This window comes from Tinamus guttatus, unplaced genomic scaffold, assembly GCF_059628265.1.
Source record: "Tinamus guttatus ecotype Peru unplaced genomic scaffold, ASM5962826v1 Tinamus_guttatus_pri_ptg000049l, whole genome shotgun sequence".
In the NCBI taxonomy this organism is placed as follows: domain Eukaryota; kingdom Metazoa; phylum Chordata; class Aves; order Tinamiformes; family Tinamidae; genus Tinamus; species Tinamus guttatus.
In genome coordinates, this window is record NW_028288583.1 from 634,004 (window position 1) to 652,655 (window position 18,652).

The 18,652-nt window shown below is 69.5% G+C and overlaps 2 protein-coding genes across 2 annotated transcripts; both read right to left on the reverse strand.

The window, feature by feature from the left end:
* Nucleotides 1–2,611: 2,611 nt before the first annotated feature.
* On the reverse strand, nucleotides 2,612–8,191 carry SARS1 (seryl-tRNA synthetase 1). Its single transcript, XM_088539801.1, has 11 exons — nucleotides 8,042–8,191; nucleotides 6,860–6,930; nucleotides 6,422–6,502; nucleotides 5,646–5,804; nucleotides 5,086–5,229; nucleotides 4,765–4,920; nucleotides 4,040–4,261; nucleotides 3,839–3,968; nucleotides 3,227–3,384; nucleotides 2,950–3,079; nucleotides 2,612–2,775 (listed from the first exon to the last, which is right to left on the reverse strand). The coding sequence occupies exons 1-11, from the start codon at nucleotides 8,175–8,177 to the stop codon at nucleotides 2,618–2,620; spliced, it is 1,545 nt and encodes a 514-aa protein (XP_088395927.1). The 5' UTR covers nucleotides 8,178–8,191; the 3' UTR covers nucleotides 2,612–2,617.
* Nucleotides 8,192–9,989: 1,798 nt separating this feature from the next.
* Nucleotides 9,990–17,966, reverse strand: ELAPOR1 (endosome-lysosome associated apoptosis and autophagy regulator 1). The gene is made up of 22 exons (XM_088539802.1): nucleotides 17,868–17,966; nucleotides 16,195–16,315; nucleotides 15,890–16,082; nucleotides 15,662–15,809; nucleotides 14,950–15,030; nucleotides 14,761–14,866; nucleotides 14,541–14,690; nucleotides 14,382–14,470; nucleotides 14,134–14,311; nucleotides 13,502–13,630; nucleotides 13,324–13,414; nucleotides 13,164–13,251; nucleotides 12,945–13,082; nucleotides 12,622–12,873; nucleotides 11,705–11,878; nucleotides 11,443–11,614; nucleotides 11,247–11,346; nucleotides 11,069–11,170; nucleotides 10,724–10,850; nucleotides 10,464–10,642; nucleotides 10,203–10,368; nucleotides 9,990–10,060 (listed from the first exon to the last, which is right to left on the reverse strand). The coding sequence occupies exons 3-22, from the start codon at nucleotides 16,048–16,050 to the stop codon at nucleotides 9,992–9,994; spliced, it is 2,700 nt and encodes an 899-aa protein (XP_088395928.1). The 5' UTR covers nucleotides 16,051–16,082; nucleotides 16,195–16,315; nucleotides 17,868–17,966; the 3' UTR covers nucleotides 9,990–9,991.
* Between the last annotated feature and the right edge of the window lie 686 nt (nucleotides 17,967–18,652).

Below are 18,652 nucleotides of genomic sequence, written 5' to 3' on the forward strand. Positions count from 1 at the left end.
CCCGGTGCTGCTGCGGCCCCGGGAAGTGCTGGAGCCGGTGGAGGAGCCGGTGCTGCCCCTGCTCCCGGTGCTGCTGTTGTTCCCGGTGCCTGGAAAAGCGCTAACGCCGCCGCCGCTCCTGGTGCCGCCGCTGCTGTCCTGGGAAGCGCCGGGGGCTGTGGAGGAGCCGGTGCTGCCGCTGCTCCTGGTGCTGCTGTTGTTCCCGGTGCCTGGAAAAGCGCCGATACTGACGCTGTTCCCGGTGGCGCCGCTGCCCTGGGAAGCGCCGGAGCCGGTGCTGCCGCCGTTCCGGCTGCTGCTGTTGTTCCCAATGACTGGAAAAACGCCGCCGCCGCCGTTGTTCCCGGAGCCCGGGGAAGAGCCGCAGCCTGCGGAGGCGCCGGTGCCGCCGCCGATGTCGCCGATGCTGCCTGTGCCGCTGCCGATGCCCGTGGAAGCGCTGATGCCCGCGGAGGCCCCGGTGGCGGCGAGGCGCGGGGGCGGCTGCGCTCCCGGCGGGCAGGTGCCGGTGCCGGTGTCGGTGCCGGTACCGGGCAGCGCCAGCGCGGGCAGCAGCAGCAGCAGCAGCAGCGGCGCGAGCAGCAACGCGGGGCCGCGCGCGGGCGCAGCGCCCATGGCGGCCGGTGCGGCCCGGAGCCGCCGCTGCCCCCGGAGCGCCCGGTGCCCCCGCGCCGCCGCCGCCGCCGCCCGCGCGCGCCCGCCGGGGCGGGGCGCCTCGTTTGCATAGACCTGCCGCGCTCTTAAAGGGGCCGCGCCGCCTCCCGGCCCCCCGCGGAGCACCTGGCGCGGGCGCGCGCGTGGGGAGGGGGCGCGCGCGTGGGGAGGGGGCGCGCGAGCTCCACCCGCGTCCCCGCGGGGCCCCCTCGGCGGGTGGGCACGGGCACACGCACAAAGCACACGCCTGCACGCGCACAGGCGGCGCGCATGCATTGCACACGCATCGCACATGCACACACACATCGCACATGTATTGCACACACATTGCACATGCATCACACACGCATCATACACTCACATGCATCGTATGTGTTTTCTACACATATTGCACACGCATCGCACATGCACACGCACATTGAACACATTGCACATGCACCGCACAGGTATTGCACACGCCTGGCACATGCACGTGTGTCACACATGTATTGCACCTGCATTGCACGTGCAAAGACATTGCACACTCACTGCACATGTATTGCATGTGCATTGCCCACACCTGGCGCACACGCATCGCACATGCATCACCCACCCCCACACAGCACGTAGCGGGCACACACAACTGGCACACGCAGGGCACGTGCAAAACACGCCACGCACGTGCCACAGCTCGCAGCCCCCCGAACCCCCGTGATTTGGGGTGGGGGGTGGCAGCCTCGGTGCACCCCCCATGGCACCCAGTGCTGCCGCCAGGCCTCGCGCCCAACCTCGGCCCAGGGCGTGGGTGCGTGGCGGGAAGGCGCAGAGCCGGCCCCGGGGCAGCGGGAGCAGAACGGGTCGGACGGGTGTGCGGAGCGCGGCCTGGCAGGCGGGACGGGCGCTGGGGAGCCAGGCAGGAACCCCCCAGAACCAGGGAAAGGGCCCAGGAGCTGCAGGTGACTCAGCCAGGGCCTCTGCCCCGGCCCTCGCCCGCGGCCCCGGCGCCTTCGGAGCGCGGCCGGGTGGCAGTGCCAGGCGGGGCCGCGGAACCGGCTCGTCGGGCGCTGCCGCCGCGGGCGGCGACGGGGCGGGGGGGCCCGGACGCCTGGGCTCCCTCCCCGCAGGGCTTGGGTGCAGCTTTCCCACGTGCGGCAGCACCCGAGCGCCGGGTGCCAGGAGCACCTGGGCTTGGCGAGGGGGGTGCCCCAAATCAGGCCCCCCCGGTGCAAAGCGCTGCACGAAGCCCCCCTGCACCAGGGGAAACCGAGGCTGCCGCAGCCGCCCCCCAGGACCGGGAGGCGCCGGGGCCGCGGCAGGCGCTGGGCCCCCCTCCCCGTGCGCACAGGGCCCCCGGCCCCTCTTTGCATCACAAGCGGCGCCGCGCGGCCTTTGTCCCGGCCATTGTGCGGGGCACCAGGGCCCCCGGCCCAGCTGCTCCGGCAGCCACCGCGCGGGGAAAAGGCGGGGGGGAAGCTGCTAAAATCCCCCCGTGTAGAGGGATAAAACCCTCCGCCAGCCGCTCCTCCTGTCCTGGGGGGAGAGGAGCCAGAGCTTCAGCGGCTGCCAGCAGCCCCCGGGGCTCCCCTGTTGTCCCCCCCGCTGCTGCCCCACTGCCACCGCAGTGCCCAACCTGGTGCCGCCGCACAGCCGAGTGGCTCCTGGAGGTTTTTTTGCTTTATTGCATTGACCAGGACACAAGTTGGCGCCGCGGCAGAGCCGGGGCTGCAGGGAACCCGCGGGGACAGCGGAGCCTGGGCGCGCGGTCCCCTTCCACCCTCCCCGCGCTGGGGACGGACAGCGACGCCGGAGACCAAATATCCCCCGTTCTTCGCCCCAGGGAGCAGGATGGAGCAGAGTGGAGCAGCCCCGAGTCACTGGCTCAGCACCCGGCAGTGCCCCAAAGCAAGGGTGACGGGCACAGCCCGGGGACAAAGCTGAGCTGATGCAGGAGGCCCCAAGGGTCCCTGGTAGCACGGGCCGGGGTCTAGGCGCTGCTCACGCCCATGTTCTTCATCTGCTCCTCGAGCACCCGCTCTCCTCCCGGCGCCTTCTTCTTGCCACCCTCCTGCTGCTTTTTCTGCTTCTTGGAGAGCTCCTGCTCGATGGGGGCTGGCTTCACAAAGCGGATCAGCTCGCGGAGATCTGCGGGAAGAGAGGCAGGATGGATCATGCCTGACTGCCCAGGGCTCTGCCAGGCCCCACCTCTCATCCCTGAGCCCCCAGCTCCTTCCCCTGGCTGCACTGTAAGGGAACAAGCCCCGGGCAAATCCTCCGGGATCCAGGCTGCTCCGGGAGAGACCGGGAAGGGTGTCCTACCTGGGGGCATGAAGTCTCGGAGCTTCTCCGGGATGCGGATTCCCTCCTCCGTCTGGTAGTTCTCCAGGATGGCGCAGATGGTCCGGGTTGTGGCGCACATGGTGGCGTTGAGCATGTGCACGAACTCCACCTGCGGCAGGGGAGCAGGCGCCGTGAGGCATCGCAATGCGCCTCATGCCCCCGTGTAAAAATAGCCCTGGATTTGCCCAGAACTGAGAAATCTCCCCATGAAATGCTACAGACGCAAGAGAGGAAAATACAGGAGCTCGTCCCTCACCTTGTCCATCATCTTCTTGGTCTGTCCGTAGCGGATGCGCAGCCGGCGGGCCTGGTAGTCTGTGCAGTTGGAGCAGGACACGAGCTCACGGAAAGCGCCCGAGCCGGGGAACCAGGCCTCGAGGTCGAGCTTCTTGCTGGCCGCGTGGTTGAGGGAGCCTGTGGGCAGAGGGCAGCGCTGAGCGGGTCACCCCAAGCCACCCACTCGGTCCCATCTTCCATCACGGAAGTGCGAATCCTTCGGGTGGTGCCTGCTGGCCTTTTGCCTTTGTCCCCGCCTGGGAAATCTCCTTCCTGCTCTGCAGAGGGGACACTCGAAAGGGCTTTTAAAGAGACCAGTTTTCGTGGGCGAGCTCCCAGGCTCCGCTCGGAGCTGCTGCTCAAACTGTTCAAGCCGTTTCTTTCCTTCCCCCAAACCTGAGGCCGCGGTGCCTCCTCCCCCTTGGCCGCGCTGGGATGGACACCGTGGGAACGCGAGCCTGGGATGCTCCGGGACAAAGGAAGCCGAGGCGGGAAGTGGGTCACGGCCACGGGGCCACCCGAGGCGCCCGCGGCTGCGGCCGGGCCCGTCTGAGCCGAGCGGGAACAGGGGAGGCCTTCCCGCCGCCCCTACCCGAGACGATGTTGACGATGTGGTAGGGGATGCCCAGCGCCTGGTAGAACTCCTCCGCCGTGGCGATCATCTCGTCAAACATCTCCCAGGACTTGTTGTCGTGCGGCGAGGCGTAGACGAACTGCTCGATCTGCGCAGAGAGCCCCGTCGCGTCGGCCCGGGCCTCCCCGCCGCGCCGCCCCGCGCTCCTGCCCCCCGCACCTTTTCGAACTGGTGCACGCGGAAGATGCCGCGGGTGTCGCGGCCGTGCGAGCCGACCTCCTGGCGGAAGCAGGTCGAGAGCCCCGCGTACTTGAGGGGCAGGTCCTCGGGCTTGAGCCACTCGTCCCGGTGCAGCGCCGCGATGGGCTGCTCCGACGTCGCGATGAGGTACTTCTCGTCGATGGAGCTGTCGTCGGCCTTCTCGCTGCCCTTGCCGATCACCTGGGGGAGCGAGGGTGACTGTCCCCTGCCCCCAGCTGTTCCCACGTGTTTAGGGACAAACCCTCGGCCACGGGAGATGTCACCAAGGAGCCAGCATGGGACTTCTGGGGCCGGAGGGAGAGGACGGCTCAGAAACGGGTCGCAGAAAGGGGAGCAGCTGCTGCTTGTTTGGCCTCCTTGAGAGGCCCCGGTGGCTCCTGATGAGCAAGGCTGGGGACAGAGCTGTCTCCCGTCACAGCACTGCCATGACAACTGGCAGGGTGGCAACCTCCCAGCAGGGACCGCACGTCCTTCCGTGGCAAAACAACGGGAGCCCCGAGACAGGGAGCAGACGGGAGGCGACGCGGAGGCATCCGCGGGGCAGAGGGAATCTCGGCCGCCTCTTCCCTGCGGTGCTTCCACGCCGCGGGAGGCCAAGGCTCCGTCTGAAAGCCCGTTCCCGGAGGGATGGCCAGAGGCAGAAGCCCCCGGGCCGCTCCGCACACTCCCTCCTCGCCGCTCACCTTGTACAGCTCCTCGTCAAACTGGCTCAGCTGGGCCACCTCCTGCATCACCTCCTTGCGCATGAAGAAGGGGGTGTAGACGGGGGTGTAGCCCTTGGCGCGGAGGCTCTGCAGCGCGTACTGGATCAGGGCCTGCTCCAGGAACACCAGGGGACCCTGCGGGACAAGGGAAGCCATCTCTGCTCACAGGCACCTCCCGCCGCGGTCCCCGCTCGCCCAGCGCTCTGTCTCCTGGCTCACGCTCCTTTTCCACCTCGCGCTCGGCTCTGCCTCTTGCTCCAGTTGTTTCTTTCCCTCGCGCCCGGTGCTCGGGGCTCTCACCTTAAGGAAGTAGCCCCGGCTGCCAGCGACGACGGCTCCCTTCTCTCCCTCGTACCCATCCACCATCACCACCAGGTCCACGTGGGAATACTTCTTCCTGCACGTGCAGTCCCCCCAGATTCGCTCTACCTTGTTGTCTGCATCCTGCGGGAAGAGGAGGGGGAACCGATCATCTCTGCTATGTGGGAGCGTCCCGATCTGGACCCCAAGAGCCAGAGGCTTGAACCTCAACGTGGCTCCCTGCTGGTCACAAATTATGCGGCCCCTTGGCTGCCAGCCCATCCCGATTGTGTTTCCCCAGCAAAATATTCCCGCTGGATGAATAAAGGCAGCAGAGGGAGATCCCAGCCTTTGGCTTGGAGTGAGTTTCCCACGTATTCCCCGGACAAAGGCAGCGCCCCGCGTCGCCGGAGTGGCTCTTTGTGTGTTCCCGGCAGGAAGCGCCGTCTTGTCATGCAGATTCCATTCAGCGCCCACTGGAGCGCGGAGGGGACCCCCCTCCAAGGAGCCCCCGCCCGGGCGGGCGTCCCGCTTCGAGGAGCCCGGAGCTCCGTCCCCACCTCGTCATTGCTGATGGGCACCGAGGGGTGCAGGAGGTTCCCGATCTCGCGGAGGCTCTCGAAGCGCTCGGCCTCCAGCTGCACGCGCTCCGCGTCGCACTTGAGGATGGCCTCGTCGATGAGGACACGGACCTTCTTGATCTGGGACACCTGGAGAGCCTGGTGCAGGCGGACGGGTTAGGAGGGGAAGCAGAGAAAGCCCGAGCTGAGCGTAGTTGATCCCAGCCTCTCGCCCAAGTGCCACGGGCTCTGGAGCGAAACCGTGAGCTGAACGCACGGAACGGCAGGGAAAGAGGACAAAGCAGTGACACGTCGGGCACCAAGAGGCCCCGAGGCAGCTGAGGCCTCACACGGGGCCCGACGGCCGCCCGGGAGCAGTCAGCTCCCACGGCAGAAAAACCCGACGGGCTCCACGCTCATTAGGCATCTCAGCCGACGAAGCGGGAAGGGGAACAGACTTTTGGAGGATACACAATTACTAAGGCTGGTCAAATCCCCAGGGGAACCACAGCACAAACCCAGGGGCAGGGAACTCGCTGCCACACACCAAGGCTAAAGCAGTTTTCAGATGAGCAGCACTGAGCAAGGTCTGATTACGGCTGGCTGCGGACCAGGAGAAATAATCTCTCCCAGCGTGGGGTTTCAGGCTGTCATTTGTCACTTAGAGTCGGGGCTTTCAAATATCCCACGCTGCCAACTCGGGCAATTACAGCTGGAGCTCAGGGCAAGCTGGATGGGTCGGTGGCACCCCGAGGCTCAGACGGAGCCGGACTCACCCCTAGGACGTCGGCCGTGAGCTCGTCCAGGTTCTGCGCGCTCTCCGGTACAGACTCATCGGTTCCCACTGGCTCTTTTTTCTGCAGAGAAGGGAAAAAAACCCACAATCAGGGTCAAGAGGTAAAAACAGAGGATAAAAATGTTCCTGAACAGCAAGAAGAGGTGTGGAGAGTGAGGGGAGCCCACGTGATCCCCAGCAGAGGTTTTGGGGACACATCCCCAGTTCCTAATGCTGCGCCAGAGCTAAACCCTGCCAGGGCCGTCCTCCCGTGTGGAAGAGGCTCTGCTGCTCCTGGCGTTGCGGGAACCCCCTGCGAGCGATGTCCTCGTCCCCCAGGTCCCCTGCGCTGCAGGGGGGCAGCTCAGAGCCTCCCTAGGCTGGACACCGGCTCCTGGGACGGAGACCACTCACGGTTCTGAGCCTGGCTCTCCCTTACCTTCATTTTGTCTCCAATGGTTTTGCTGCAGAGGTTCTTCAGCTTGTTCAGGTTGTCAGCACGAAACCTGCCTAGAAGGAACAGCAGGGAGAGCCGTGAGCGGCAGCAGGAGCGGGAGGACACCGGGACTCCAGCGCGTTTGTGTGGGGCACATCTGGGGCCTGGCTGCAACTCAGGGCACCCGGGCACGGAGCGGGGGGGAGCTCCCACACGGAGCTTTCCTTAAAAACCCCTGGAGGGACCTTACACGGGGAGAAGGGGACAAGACCACGGGCCCACAGGGCCCCCTAGAGGGGAGCTGGGCTGTCAAACCAAGGGGCTGCGGGCGGGAGAGGGGACAGCAATGACGTCCCCGTGAGCCGCAGAGTCAGGCCCGAAGGGGTAAAAGCCCCAAAGGCTCTGGGGGGTTAAAGGCAGGGAGCGGGGACAGCAGCAGCGCCAAGGGCAGCGCGGTCGCGCGGGATTGCGTCAGCCGCCGCGGGGACGGCTGCTCTGCAGGATGGAGGGAGCCAGGGGAAACACCCGGCGTCGCAGAGCTGGGCCGGGCGCTTTCCCATGAAGGCAGCCGAGTTAAAAGCACCTTTAAAGGCCCCGCCGAGTTGAAAGCACCTTTAAAGGTCCCTTTCATCCCGCGGCCTCGGGGCGGGGGGACGGCAGCGCCCTGGGAGCTGGGCGGATGCAGGTGCCGGGTCCCCCCCTCTCCCTGTCCCGCTCCCGGGGACACGGGGCACTCGGCTCCACTCCCGCCCCTGCGGATCGCGCGGACACGGGGCTGCCCCCCCGGCAGGTCCTGCCCTGCTGGATCACCCGTGGGGAAGGGGGCGGCTCCCAGGCCGCCTGCGTGGGGGCAGCCCGAGCAGCAGGACAGGGTCCCCATCCCGGGGGGGAATAAGGGGGTCCCCGGCAGCCCCTCTACAAAGGGGGCTACCGAGGGCCCCCAGCACCCCCGGGCCGGGGGTGTCAAAGCGGGGGATATTGAGGGGGTCCCTGGTCCGGGGGGGCGCTGAGAGGCTCCCCAGGGCCCCCATCCCCAGGAGGCTCCTCAGGGCCGGGGGAGGGGGGCGGAACGAGGGGCTCCTGGGCCCAGGGAAGGGGCGCGGGGCTCCTCGCGGTCCCCGGGGGGGGCTGAAGGGGCTCCCGGGCGCCGCGGGGGCCCGCACGCCGCCGTCCCGCCTCACGTACACCTCCGCCAGGCGCCGTCCGCGCGCACCAGCGCGTCCACGAGCGCCGGGTCCTTGAAGCGCTTCCGCTGCGCCTCGCGCACCACGGCGGGGTCGCCGCCCTTGTCGGCGCGGAACAGGTCCAGGTCCAGCACCATGGCGGCGGCGGCGGCGGCGGCTCCCCCCGTCAACGCGCGGCGGGCGGCGGCGGCGGCTCCGCACTGCGCATGCGCGGGCGGGCGGCTCTGCGGCGCCTGCGCGGAGGCGGCGGGGGGGGGCGCGCCGAGGAAGCGCCGCCCTGAGCCGCGCGGGGGCGCTCTGGGCATGCGCGGGGCGCCGCTCCGCCAACGCCCCCGCGTGGCGCCGCGCCGCGCCGCAGGGCCCGGGCACCGCCGGGGGCTCCCGCGCCCCGGTGTTCCCGCGTCCTGGGATCCTCCGTGTCCCGGTTGCCCTGTGTCCTGGGATCCCCCATGTCCCTGTGCCCTCTGTGTCCCGCTGCCCCTCTGTCCCGGTGCCCCCAGCGTCCCGGTGCCCGACGTGTTCCGGTGCCCCCCACATCCCGGTGCCCCTGTGTCCCGGTGCGTCCTGCATCCCGGTGTCCCCCATGTCCTGGTGTCTCAGTGTCCCGTGTGTCCCAGTGTCCTGGGACCCCCTGCATCCCCGTGTCCTGGGGCACCCTGCATCCTTGTGTCCCCTGTATCCTGGTGTCCTGGGACTCCCTGTGTCCCAGTGTCCCCTGCATTCTGAGTATCCGGCATCCTCCATTACCCCAGCATCCCTGGACACCCCCATATCCCTGACCATCCCTGCATCTCCCAGCATTCCTGGGCAGCCCATATCCTTGAGTATCCTGGGCATTCGAGAGTCCCTGAGCATCCTTGTCCATTTCTAGACATGCTGGTATCTCTCCCCACATGCTCCTTTTCATCCCTGCACATCCCATCATCCCCAGGCATCCCAGTATTCCCAGACCATTCAGCATCCCTGAGTGCCCCAGTATCCCGGGGCATCCTGGAGCCCTGGGCATCCTGCCACCCCCTGCAACTCCTGTATCCTGTCCTCCCAGAGATCCCCGGGACAGAGGGGTTCTTGCCTCTGTGGGCATCCCTGCATGTCCCAGCCATCCCCACATCCCTGCAAAACCGCAAGCATCCCTGCATCTCTGGGCATCTCTGGGCATCCCTGCATCCCACTGCAACCCCGCATCTCCTGGGTATTGCTGCATCTGCGCTCCTGACTTGGTCCTCCCATGGTCCTTGGGCCAGTTCTTCTCATCCCCCCCGGACATGGAGCTGCTACCCGCGAGTCGGAAACGTTTGTCTTTATTGAGCTGCCGGGGACATGCGGCTCCTCCCTGGCCCGACCTAGAAAATGCTGAAAACTGTAAAAAGGAGCCTGGGGGTCCAGAACGGGGGCTGGGGCTCGGCACTAAACCAGATGGTGCGGAAGTGTCCCACAGAGCTGCCAAGGTCCGTACATGGTGTCCTGGGATCCTGGTGCCATGGGGAGATCCGGTGCGGATCGTGTGCCAGGGCAAGGTGGGTGGCAGTGGGGACCCTGCTCCGATGGCACCGCCTGTCCCACACGCAGAGCCGGGTCCCCGGGCACGTAGCCGGGCACCCCGCGTGTCCTCTGCACGCTCATGCACACGCGTGTGCATGTGCACACGTGTGCATGTCCAGGGTATCGGGACAGGGGGACAGCGATGCCGGGGCCGTCTCCGATGCCCTGGCCCCGCCGGCAGCACTGGGACACACAGACTGGCCAAGGTGGCATTTTAAGAAAACCACACCTGTATTTGGCAGTTCTCGTCTCTGCCCTCTCGCCGGGGCGGGAGGGACAGGGTTTTTTCTGGGGAGGGGGGTGTATAAAAGCGATACGAAGCTCCAGTTCGCCCTGTATCCGTAAGGCCACGTGGGAGGTTTGGGGCGGGAAGGCCAGGCCGGGGGCTCCCCCCGGTCCGTCTTCCCCCTCACATCTCCATGTCGGTGCTGCCGGACGATGTCTTGAGCGGGACCGAGTCGAAGCCATCTGCTGTCCTCTGTGGGAAAGCGAGGCAAGAGCCACCCGGCTGGGGCTTCTCCGGTGGCTACTCCAGGGCTGTGCTCAACCTCCGGCCCAAGCGGAGGGGAACGGGCGCCCATGGGACCAGGGAGCACGATCCGGCCATGGCCTGCACCTACCTTGGAGGTGAATGACTTGATCTTGCCGAAAAGAGACTTCTTGCTGGTGAAGATGAGGTCGTCCTCGGCGTCCTCCCCCTCCATGATGGCGCAGCTGTCCGGGGCTGGCAGCTCACTGTCCTTGGCCGTGGAGTTCATCACCAGCTTGGAGTATTTGTACTCCAGCCTGGGGGACGGGAAGCGGAGGGTGAACCCCGGCATGGGGACGTGGGCGAAACGAGGCGGCGGACGTGTCCCCGGTGTGCGCAGCCGCCTACTCGCCTCTGGTTCTTCTTCCAGAAGTAGCAGGTGAGGGCGGCGAGCAGCACAGCGGCGCCCGTGCCCGCCGAGATGCCCACCTTGAGCCAGAAGTCCATGCTCTTGCACACGCTGAGCTGCTGCCGGGGCAGGGCGCTGCCGCCGCGGCACAGCCGGGGCTCGCGCCACACGAACGTGGTCCTCTGCGGGCACCGCGCGGCTCAGCGGCGGGCGGACGCGGGCGCCGCCACCGGTGCCGCCGCCGGGGCCGCAGGGGGCCCTACCTGGACGCCGCCGAGGCAGGCGCCCACAATGGCGCGGTAGTCGGCGGCGGAGCAGAGCGGACAGGCCTCCGCCGTCTCCCAGAGGAAGTGGAAGGTGCAGCCGTCGCAGGTGCCGTCGGGGCATTTGCTGCGGGAAAAGGGCTTGGCCGGACCCCCCCATCCCCTCCATGGTTGCGGGGGGACGGATGGTGCCGTGGGGTGGGGGACGCAGACACTTTGGCCATGGAGAGCAGGGACAGGGGGTGCGTCCATCCCCGGAGCAGGATGGCGCCATATCCACCCCCAGGGCTTTGCCCCCGTTTCCAGCACCGCTTCCACCCCGTGCCTGCCGGTGCCGCTCCCTACCTGGGCACGGCCAGCGTCCCGGCGCCCGGGCGCAGCGGGTTGCAGCGCAGGCGGATGGCAGTGGCTCGGCCGGAGCTGCAGGACTGCGTCACCTCATTGGCCCTGCAAGAAGGGGACACCGGGAGGTGGCGGGGGGGGATCGACAGGCTGCTGTCCCCGCCGGGACACCTGCACCCACCTGTAGAAGAAGACGACGTCAGGCAGCTCGGCGGTGGCAGCGGGGGGAAAGTGCTCGGGGGGAGCCACGATGCCATCGAGCGCGGGGCCGGCAGTGACGCCTGCGGGCAGAGCCGTGCCGTGGGGTCCCCGCCGCGCACAGGGACGAGGACACAGGGCAAAGGCACGCGTGGGGCTGGGGCTGGGGGGACACTCACCCACGAGGCGGTCGGCCAGGCTGACGGGCTGCGAGGACACGGCGCCCTTGTGCCCCAGCACGTCGGAGGGCACCACGATGGCCTGGCACGCGTAGGCCGTGACGGCGCGTGAGGAGGGGCCGCCCGCCCGCGTCTCCGTCACGTTGTCAGTGCACGAGGCTGGCACCCGGCCCTGGCGTGGGGACGGCGACGAGATGGGGAGGTGACGCCAGGCCGGGCACCTACACGCGTGTCCCCCGCTCTGCCGTGTCCCCGCGCTCACGTGGTGACCGCAGAGGCTGATGTTGAAGAGGTGGAAGTACTTGAGACCCTTGGAGGTGAAGCTGGGCCCGCTGGCGAAGGCGCGGGGGGCGGCCAGGGCCGAGAGGTCGTAGCGCAGTGGGCGGCCGCGCGACGCCAGCGCCGGGCTGCAGTCGCTGTAGCACAGGGAGCGCGCCTGGGGACGGCCGCGCCGCGTCACCGCCACGGGGACAGCGCCACCGCTCCAGCCGCCCTCCCCACGTCGGGGACCGCGAGGGAGGGCTGGGGTCTCCCTGCTGGGGCTAGAAGGGGTCACCCGTGCAGGCGGGTTGGTGTCACCCTCATGGCGGGGGACCGGGAGGGGGCGGTGTTGCCCCTCTGCAGTTGGATGGTGGCACTCATGGGGGGGTGGTTGAGGAGGGCCTGTGTCACCAACCGTTGGGACCACCAAGAGGAGCTGGCATGACCCCTCTAGGGCTCAGTGGTGTCACCATTGGGGATGGCCAAGAGCACTAGTGTCACCCTCTTGGAGATGGCCAGGAAAGGCTGGCACCAGTGTTTGGGGTCTGGATGGTGTCACCCATTGGGGATGGCCAAGGGCACTGGTGTCACCGCTCTGGGATGGCTGGCAGGGGCTGGTGACACCCCCTTGCAGATGGGTGGTGTCACCCCTGTGGCATTGCCGGGACGATGGGTGTCACGTCTGGGAGGAACTGGTGTCATCCCCTTGGAGACCACGGTGGGGTCCTGGCATCACCCTCTGGAACCACATCGTGTCACCCACGGGGGATGAGCAGGTGCCACTGCCATCCCTCCGACTGTGTCACAGAGCCAGGACAGACAGCGAGGCCGCTGCTGCCACCTCCTCGGGGACAGAGCTGCGGTGCTGCCCCCCACCCGGGGCCCACGGGGTGTCACCCGCCGCGCCGGGGCCGCCACCTGGTTGCTCTGCGTGCCGGGCCCGCAGGGCGCGCAGGCGCGGGGGCCGTCGGGCGCGCGGCCCCGCAGGAAGGTGCCGGGCGGGCAGGGCCGGCAGGCGCCCGCGTCCACGTAGTGCCCAGCGGGGCAGGCGGCGCAGGCCGCGCCGGCCGCCCCCAGCCCGCAGCGGCGGCACCACGAGGCCACGCCGCCCAGCACGTTGGTCACGTTGACGGAGTAGAGCTTGGCCACGTCGCCCGCGCGCCGCCGGCCCTGGCGCGGGGAAGGAGGTGCGTGAGCGGCCGCCGCGGTGCCCACGGCGCGGCCCCCGGCGCGGCGCTCACCGCCTCGCGCGACGGCGTGCGCTGGAAGGCCCACGTGAAGCTGGTGCTGGCGTTCCTCTCCACCACGTAGCTGTAGGACTGCCTGCCCTGCGCGCCCGTCCACGTCTCCACCGGCGTGTTGGTGCGCGCGTTGACGCCCTGCGGGGAGGGCCGCGGGGACAACGTGGCGCCCCCGCCGCCTGCACGGCGCCCGCCGCCATCACCGCCATCTGCCCTCACCACCATGAAGTAGAGCTCGCAGCCGGCGCTGCAGACGGTCTCGAAGATGAAGGTGATCCGGGCCAGCTCCTCGCCGGCCGCCGGGGCGCTGCGGAGACGGGGCCGTGGCAGCGGGGACCGTGCGGGGGCAGCGCGGGCGCCACTGCCGCCACCATCTCACCTGAAGCCGTCCACGAGCAGTGTGAGGATCATGAAGTCGTTATCGGAGGCGCCCGCCGCCGTGTACACGTAGTCACCAGCCACCTCCCAGCCTGGGGGGCCAAACCATGGGCACCGGCTGAGGCTGTGTCCGCCGCCACGTCCACCCCCCGCAGCGGGTGCCCGCGGCAGCTGCCTACCCGCCATGCCCTTGTACTCGAAGCTGATGCCGCTGAGCACCGTGGTCTCCATGTTGGAGGGCAGCGCATTCCACCACTTGTACTCGAGCCCCAGCACCGGCTCCGTGCCCGGCGGGCAGCTGGTGCAGCCTACGGGGAGCGGGCACAGCCCTGCACCGCGGCACGCGCGACGGGGCGGCCAGCGGGGCACACAGCAGCCAACGGGGCCCCATGGTAGCTGATGGGGCTACACTGTGGCCAATGGGGCCCCCAGCGGCCGACAGGGTCCCATGGTGGCCAATGGGGCCCCATGGTGGCTGACGGGGCTCCACTGCAGCCAATAGGACTCCACTGTGGCCAACGGGGCTCCATGGCGGCCAACAGGACCCCACGGCGGCCAACAGGGCCCCACGGCAGCCAATGGATCCCCAGGGTGGCCAACAGGGCCCCACAGCGGCCAGTGAGACCCCACAGCGGCCAACAGGGCCCCACGGCAGCCAACGGGGCTCCACGGCAGCCAACGGGGCCCCATGGCGGCCAACGGGGCCCCATGGTGGCTAACAGGGCCCCATGGCGGCCAACGGGGCCCCATGGTGGCTAACGGGGCCCCACGGCGGCCAACGGGCCGCGTGCCGCCCACCCCGCCTCCTTACCGGAGCCGCTGGAGTAGGTGCCGTAGGGGCAGGGCTGGCAGGCGCTGCCGTTGCTCTTGAAGAAGCCGGGGTTGCAGGGGGGGCACTTGCTTTTCACCCCCGACGGCGGCAGCTTGGCCGCCCCCGGCAGCTCCTCGCTGCAGATCTTGGGCTCGGCCCACTTGAACATGAGCTGCGTCTGCAGCGACGGGCGGGCTGCGAGCTCGGCGGCGCCGGCCCCGCGGCCCGGCCCCGCAGCGCCCCCGTACCTCCTCGCTGCCGTCGCAGGCCGTGTGCGTGGAGAAGTAGTCCTGGGCCGTGCAGGGCGGGCGCTGCTTGCAGGCTGCCGAGCCGGGCTCTGCGGGCGGCCGGCGGCTGAGCGGGGCCGCTGTCCCCCGTCCCCCGCCACGGGGGAGCGTCCCCCTTACCCGCGTAGGCGTCGCGCGCGCAGGGCTGGCACGCCGTGGCGCCCTTGCCCGAGAAGGTGTCGGCGGGGCACAGGCGGCAGGACGAGGAGCCGGCGGCGGCGGCGAAGGAGCCCGGCTTGCAGGGGAAGCACTCGGAGGTGTAGGCGACGCCTGCGGGGCCCGGGGCGGGTGTGAGGGCACGTGCGGGTCCCTGGCGGGTCCCCTGGCCGTGCCGACCCACCGGTGATGGCCACGTTCCTCAGCAGCACGGGCTTGGGCACCCTGGCCCACACGGAGAAGGCGGTGGTGCGCCAGTAGAGCACGTTGTTGCCGCGGCTCAGCTCCACCTGGGCGCGGGGAGCAGGGCATGGGCCCGCGGGGCGGCGGGGACGGTCCCCGTGTCCCCCCCGCCCCTGCTCCCCGCGCTCACGCTGTGCATGGCCCAGCCCTGGTCGCTCGTGCGCATCCAGCGCGACTCCTCGGCCGCCGGCTGGCACTGGTCGTTCTGCACCTGTGGGGCCGGGCGGGCGGCGGGGGGGCACAGCCACGTCCCCCCCTGCCGCCCTCAGACCCCCCCACTGTCCCTCCCCGGGGTGGCCGTGTCCCCCTGGCACCCTCCTCCAGCCCCTAGGATGTCCCCCTTATTCCCCCCTACCCCGTCATCCCCTGTCACCTCCCAGGATGATCATGTCCCGCAGCACCTTCATCCCCTGCCAGCCCCTGGGGTGGCCGTGTCCCCCTGCCACCCTTCTCTCTCCATCATCCATGGTCACCTCCCCAGGATGGCCATGTCCCCCTGCCACCTTCAACCCCCAGGACAGTCATATCTCCGAGCTGCCCTTAGCCTCCTCCAGCCCCTGGCGTGGCCATGTGCCCCTGCCACCCTTGTCCCCCCATCATCCATGGTCACCTCCCCAGGATGCCCATGCCCTGCCACACACTTGTCCCCCATCACATCCTGTCACCCCGCAGGACATCCATATCCCTCTGTCCCCTCACCCTGCCACCAACCCTAGGGATGGCCATGTCCCCCTGCCACCTTCACCCATCACCCCCAGGGCAACCATGTCTCCCTTGGTCCCCCATCAGTCGCCAAGACGGCCACAACCCCCTGCCACCCTCTGTCACCCCCAGGCACCTACGAAGAACTCAAAGACGATGCTGCTGTCGGGGTAGATGTACTCGAAGGAGACGGTGCCCGATTGCTTGAGGTTCACGGCATACATGAGCGTGGCCGTGCACTCGTCCGTGTTGGACGCGATGTAGTCGCCCAGCGGCACCCACGTGGACCTGTGGCAGGCGGCACCGCGGCCATGGGCACCGGCACCAGCACCAGCGCCGTGCTGCCCGCCCCGCCACGCCGCACTCACGCTGTGCAGTTCTCCACGGAGTCGCCGAAGCCGTCGTCGAGCTCCAGGTTGGCGGCGACGTTGGCGAAGCCGCGGGGCACCTCGTCCCACTCATCGAAGCGCACGCCGGTGCCCAGCGAGTAGGTGCCTGCGGCGCAGGGCTGGCACGTCTGCGCCTTCATGTCCAGGAACTCGCCCGCCTTGCACGAGAAGGCTGCGGGCGGCCGAGCAGCCTCAGCGCCCTCTCCTTGGGGCCACACGTGCCGCCCAATGGGGGAGACGCGGCGACCGCGAGCCCCGGCAGCCCCCGATGCCCGTTGCCTTACAGCACTCGGTGCCCCTGACGGGGTCCGGCAGGCCGGTGCAGAGCCCCGGCGTGTGGGGCACGGCCACCCTCCAGCGCGACCCCGAGCTGTCGCACGCCGTGTACTCGTAGTGGTACTCGGACTGCAAGGGGAAAGGGGGGCAGCCAGTGGCACTGGGGCCACCTGAGTCGCCATCCCCGTCCCCTCTGACCTGCTGCTGGAATTGCTGCCTTCACGGTTCCCCAAACCTGGAGGCAAGGGAGGGGGAAGAGGCTCTGCCACCCCCGGAGCCACCCCAATGTGCCCTGCGGCCACAGTGCCATCGCCCAGGGGGACAGCCAGGACGCAGCAGTCACAGCAGGCAGGACCGGCGCGGGTGCCCCCGCTTGGGCGACGTGGCGCGTGCGCCGGCCTCGCCGCGGGCGGTGCCAACCCGACAGGTTTCCCGGCACTGCCGGATGCTCCGTCCGGCTCAGGGCGGCGGGCAGCGATGCCCGGGGGGCTGCACAGAGCCAAGGGGGGGCTGCATGGGGCAGCATGGGGGCAGCCCCCCCGGCACTGCCTGCAAACCCGGCGCTGCTCAAGGCCAGCCGAGGCCACGTGGTGACTAATCCCCGTCGAGGCCGCGGCGGCTTTACCGGGAGCGGAGGTCGCGCGCCCGTGGGGGCCCCGGGCACAGCAGCGCTGTCACTGTCCCTGTCCCCCCTCCCATTCTGCCACAGCTGCGTTTCTGGGGTGCTCGTGGCTCCGCTTCCCGGCGCATGGGAGCTTTGATGTCTCCAGCATCGTCGGCGCGGAGTCAGAGAGGGGGGACACAGGGGGGATGTGAAGCCTCTTCGGGGGCACGGCACCACAGGCCGGAGCCCCCCGCTTTGGCCCGGCTTTGGCCCCCAGCTTTGCGCCCGCGGGGGCTCCACGCGCCAGGGAACGGCGGCGCCGGGGAGTGCGGGCGGCCGCGCGTCACAGCCCGGTGCCCTGGCTGCGTGCGGGGCACAGTGACCCGGAGGCGCCCGGTGAGCGACGGAGCCCCATAGAGAAGGGGGTTGTTCCCCTGGCCGTCCCCGGGGCAGCAGCTGAGCCCGCAGGCGGCCCCAGGAACTCAGGAAAAACCAGCGAGGGATGGAGCGGGGCTAAGAGCTGCCCCCCATCGCGATGGGGACCCGACCTGCTCCCTATATTCCCCATAGGAGAGGGCACAGCCCCAGGCACCCAGCGGGATGGTCCCTATGCGGCTCCCCCACGTCGGGAGGACAGTGCGGCCCCCTCTCCTGCTGCCTCTATAGGGTCCCAGCCCAGCTCTATAGGCTCCCACCTCTCTAAATTCTCAGCCATTTAGGGTCCCAGCCCTATAGGCTCCCAGCTCTATAGGGTGCACAGCTGGTGCTGGCAGCTCCGGGGCGGCTATAGGTACCCCGGACAGAGCACCAGCCTCTCTTTCCCATCCATAGGAAGTTGCCCCACATTCCACAGGGGTGCCCAGCCCCCCATGCCATAGGGCCCGAGCATCCCCACGCCCCCTTCCCCCCCTCCCGCTATAGGGACCAGAGCCATCACCCCATCCCCGCCGGTGTGGCCGCCCCGCGGGGGGGCCCCTGCCGTCCCCGACACTATTGCCCCCCGCGCTCTATAGGCGCCCGCCGCCCCCCGCGGCGGGGCTGCAGGTGCCGCGGCCCCCCGGGCGCCGCCGCCGGTACCTCGGTGCAGACGTGCAGCAGCCGCTCCTCGGCGCGGCGCGGCGCCAGCGCGGCCGCCACGCACAGCGCGAGCAGCGCCCGCCGGGCCCGGCCACCGGCACCGGCGGCCCCGGCCATGGCGCAGCGGCGGCGGCGGCGGCAGCGCTCGGCCCCGCGCACCGGCGGCGGCCCCGCCCCGCCCCGCCCGCAACGGCCGCGGCCCCGCGCGCACCTGCCGCCACCTGCCCCCCCCCGCGCGGGGCGCCGCGCGCGGCAGCGCAGCGGGATGCGGGGCGGCGGTGCCGGGGGGCCCCCGCCATGGAACCGTGTCCCCCGCAATGGCACCGTGCCCCCCGGTGTAGTGACACCGCGCAATGACACCGTGCAATGACACCGTGCCCCCCTCCCCCCGGTGTAATGGCAATGTGCCCCCCGGTGTAGTGACACCGTGCCCCCCCCTGGTGCAATGACACCGTGCCCCCCCTCCGGTGCAATGACACTGTTCCCCGCCCCGTGCAACGACACTGTGCTCCCCCGTGTAATGACAGCGTGTCCCTCCTCAGCCCCTCGTGCAATGGCACCGTCTTCCACCCCCGCCACGCAATAACCCCGTGCCCCACCCCCCGGTGCGGTGACACTGCACACACCCCCGTGCGATGACACCCTGCCCCCCCGGAGCAGGGACACGCTGTCCCCGTGCGCGGCTCCGCACCGGGTACGACTCCCCCCGCGGTGCAACGACGTCGCGCAGGGCCCTCCCCGGTGTCCCGTGTGTGACCCCCGCTGTGCAATGACCCCCTGTGCAC

What these genes read in the sequence shown, in the direction of transcription:
- SARS1 (XM_088539801.1), bottom strand. Translation starts at nt 8,177, where the DNA reads ATGGTGCTGGACCTGGACCTGTTCCGCGCCGACAAGGGCGGCGACCCC. An exon ending in TGCCCATCAGCAATGACGAG is followed by an intron (nt 5,230 to 5,645) that starts GTGGGGACGGAG and finishes CTCTTCCCGCAG; the next exon opens with GATGCAGACAACAAGGTAGA. An exon ending in GCCGGGGCTACTTCCTTAAG is followed by an intron (nt 4,921 to 5,085) that starts GTGAGAGCCCCG and finishes CTTGTCCCGCAG; the next exon opens with GGTCCCCTGGTGTTCCTGGA.
- ELAPOR1 (XM_088539802.1), bottom strand. Translation starts at nt 16,050, where the DNA reads ATGAAGGCGCAGACGTGCCAGCCCTGCGCCGCAGGCACCTACTCGCTG. An exon ending in CCGGCACGCAGAGCAACCAG is followed by an intron (nt 11,879 to 12,621) that starts GTGGCGGCCCCG and finishes GGCCGTCCCCAG; the next exon opens with GCGCGCTCCCTGTGCTACAG. An exon ending in CCTGCCTCGGCGGCGTCCAG is followed by an intron (nt 10,643 to 10,723) that starts GTAGGGCCCCCT and finishes CGGTGCCCGCAG; the next exon opens with AGGACCACGTTCGTGTGGCG.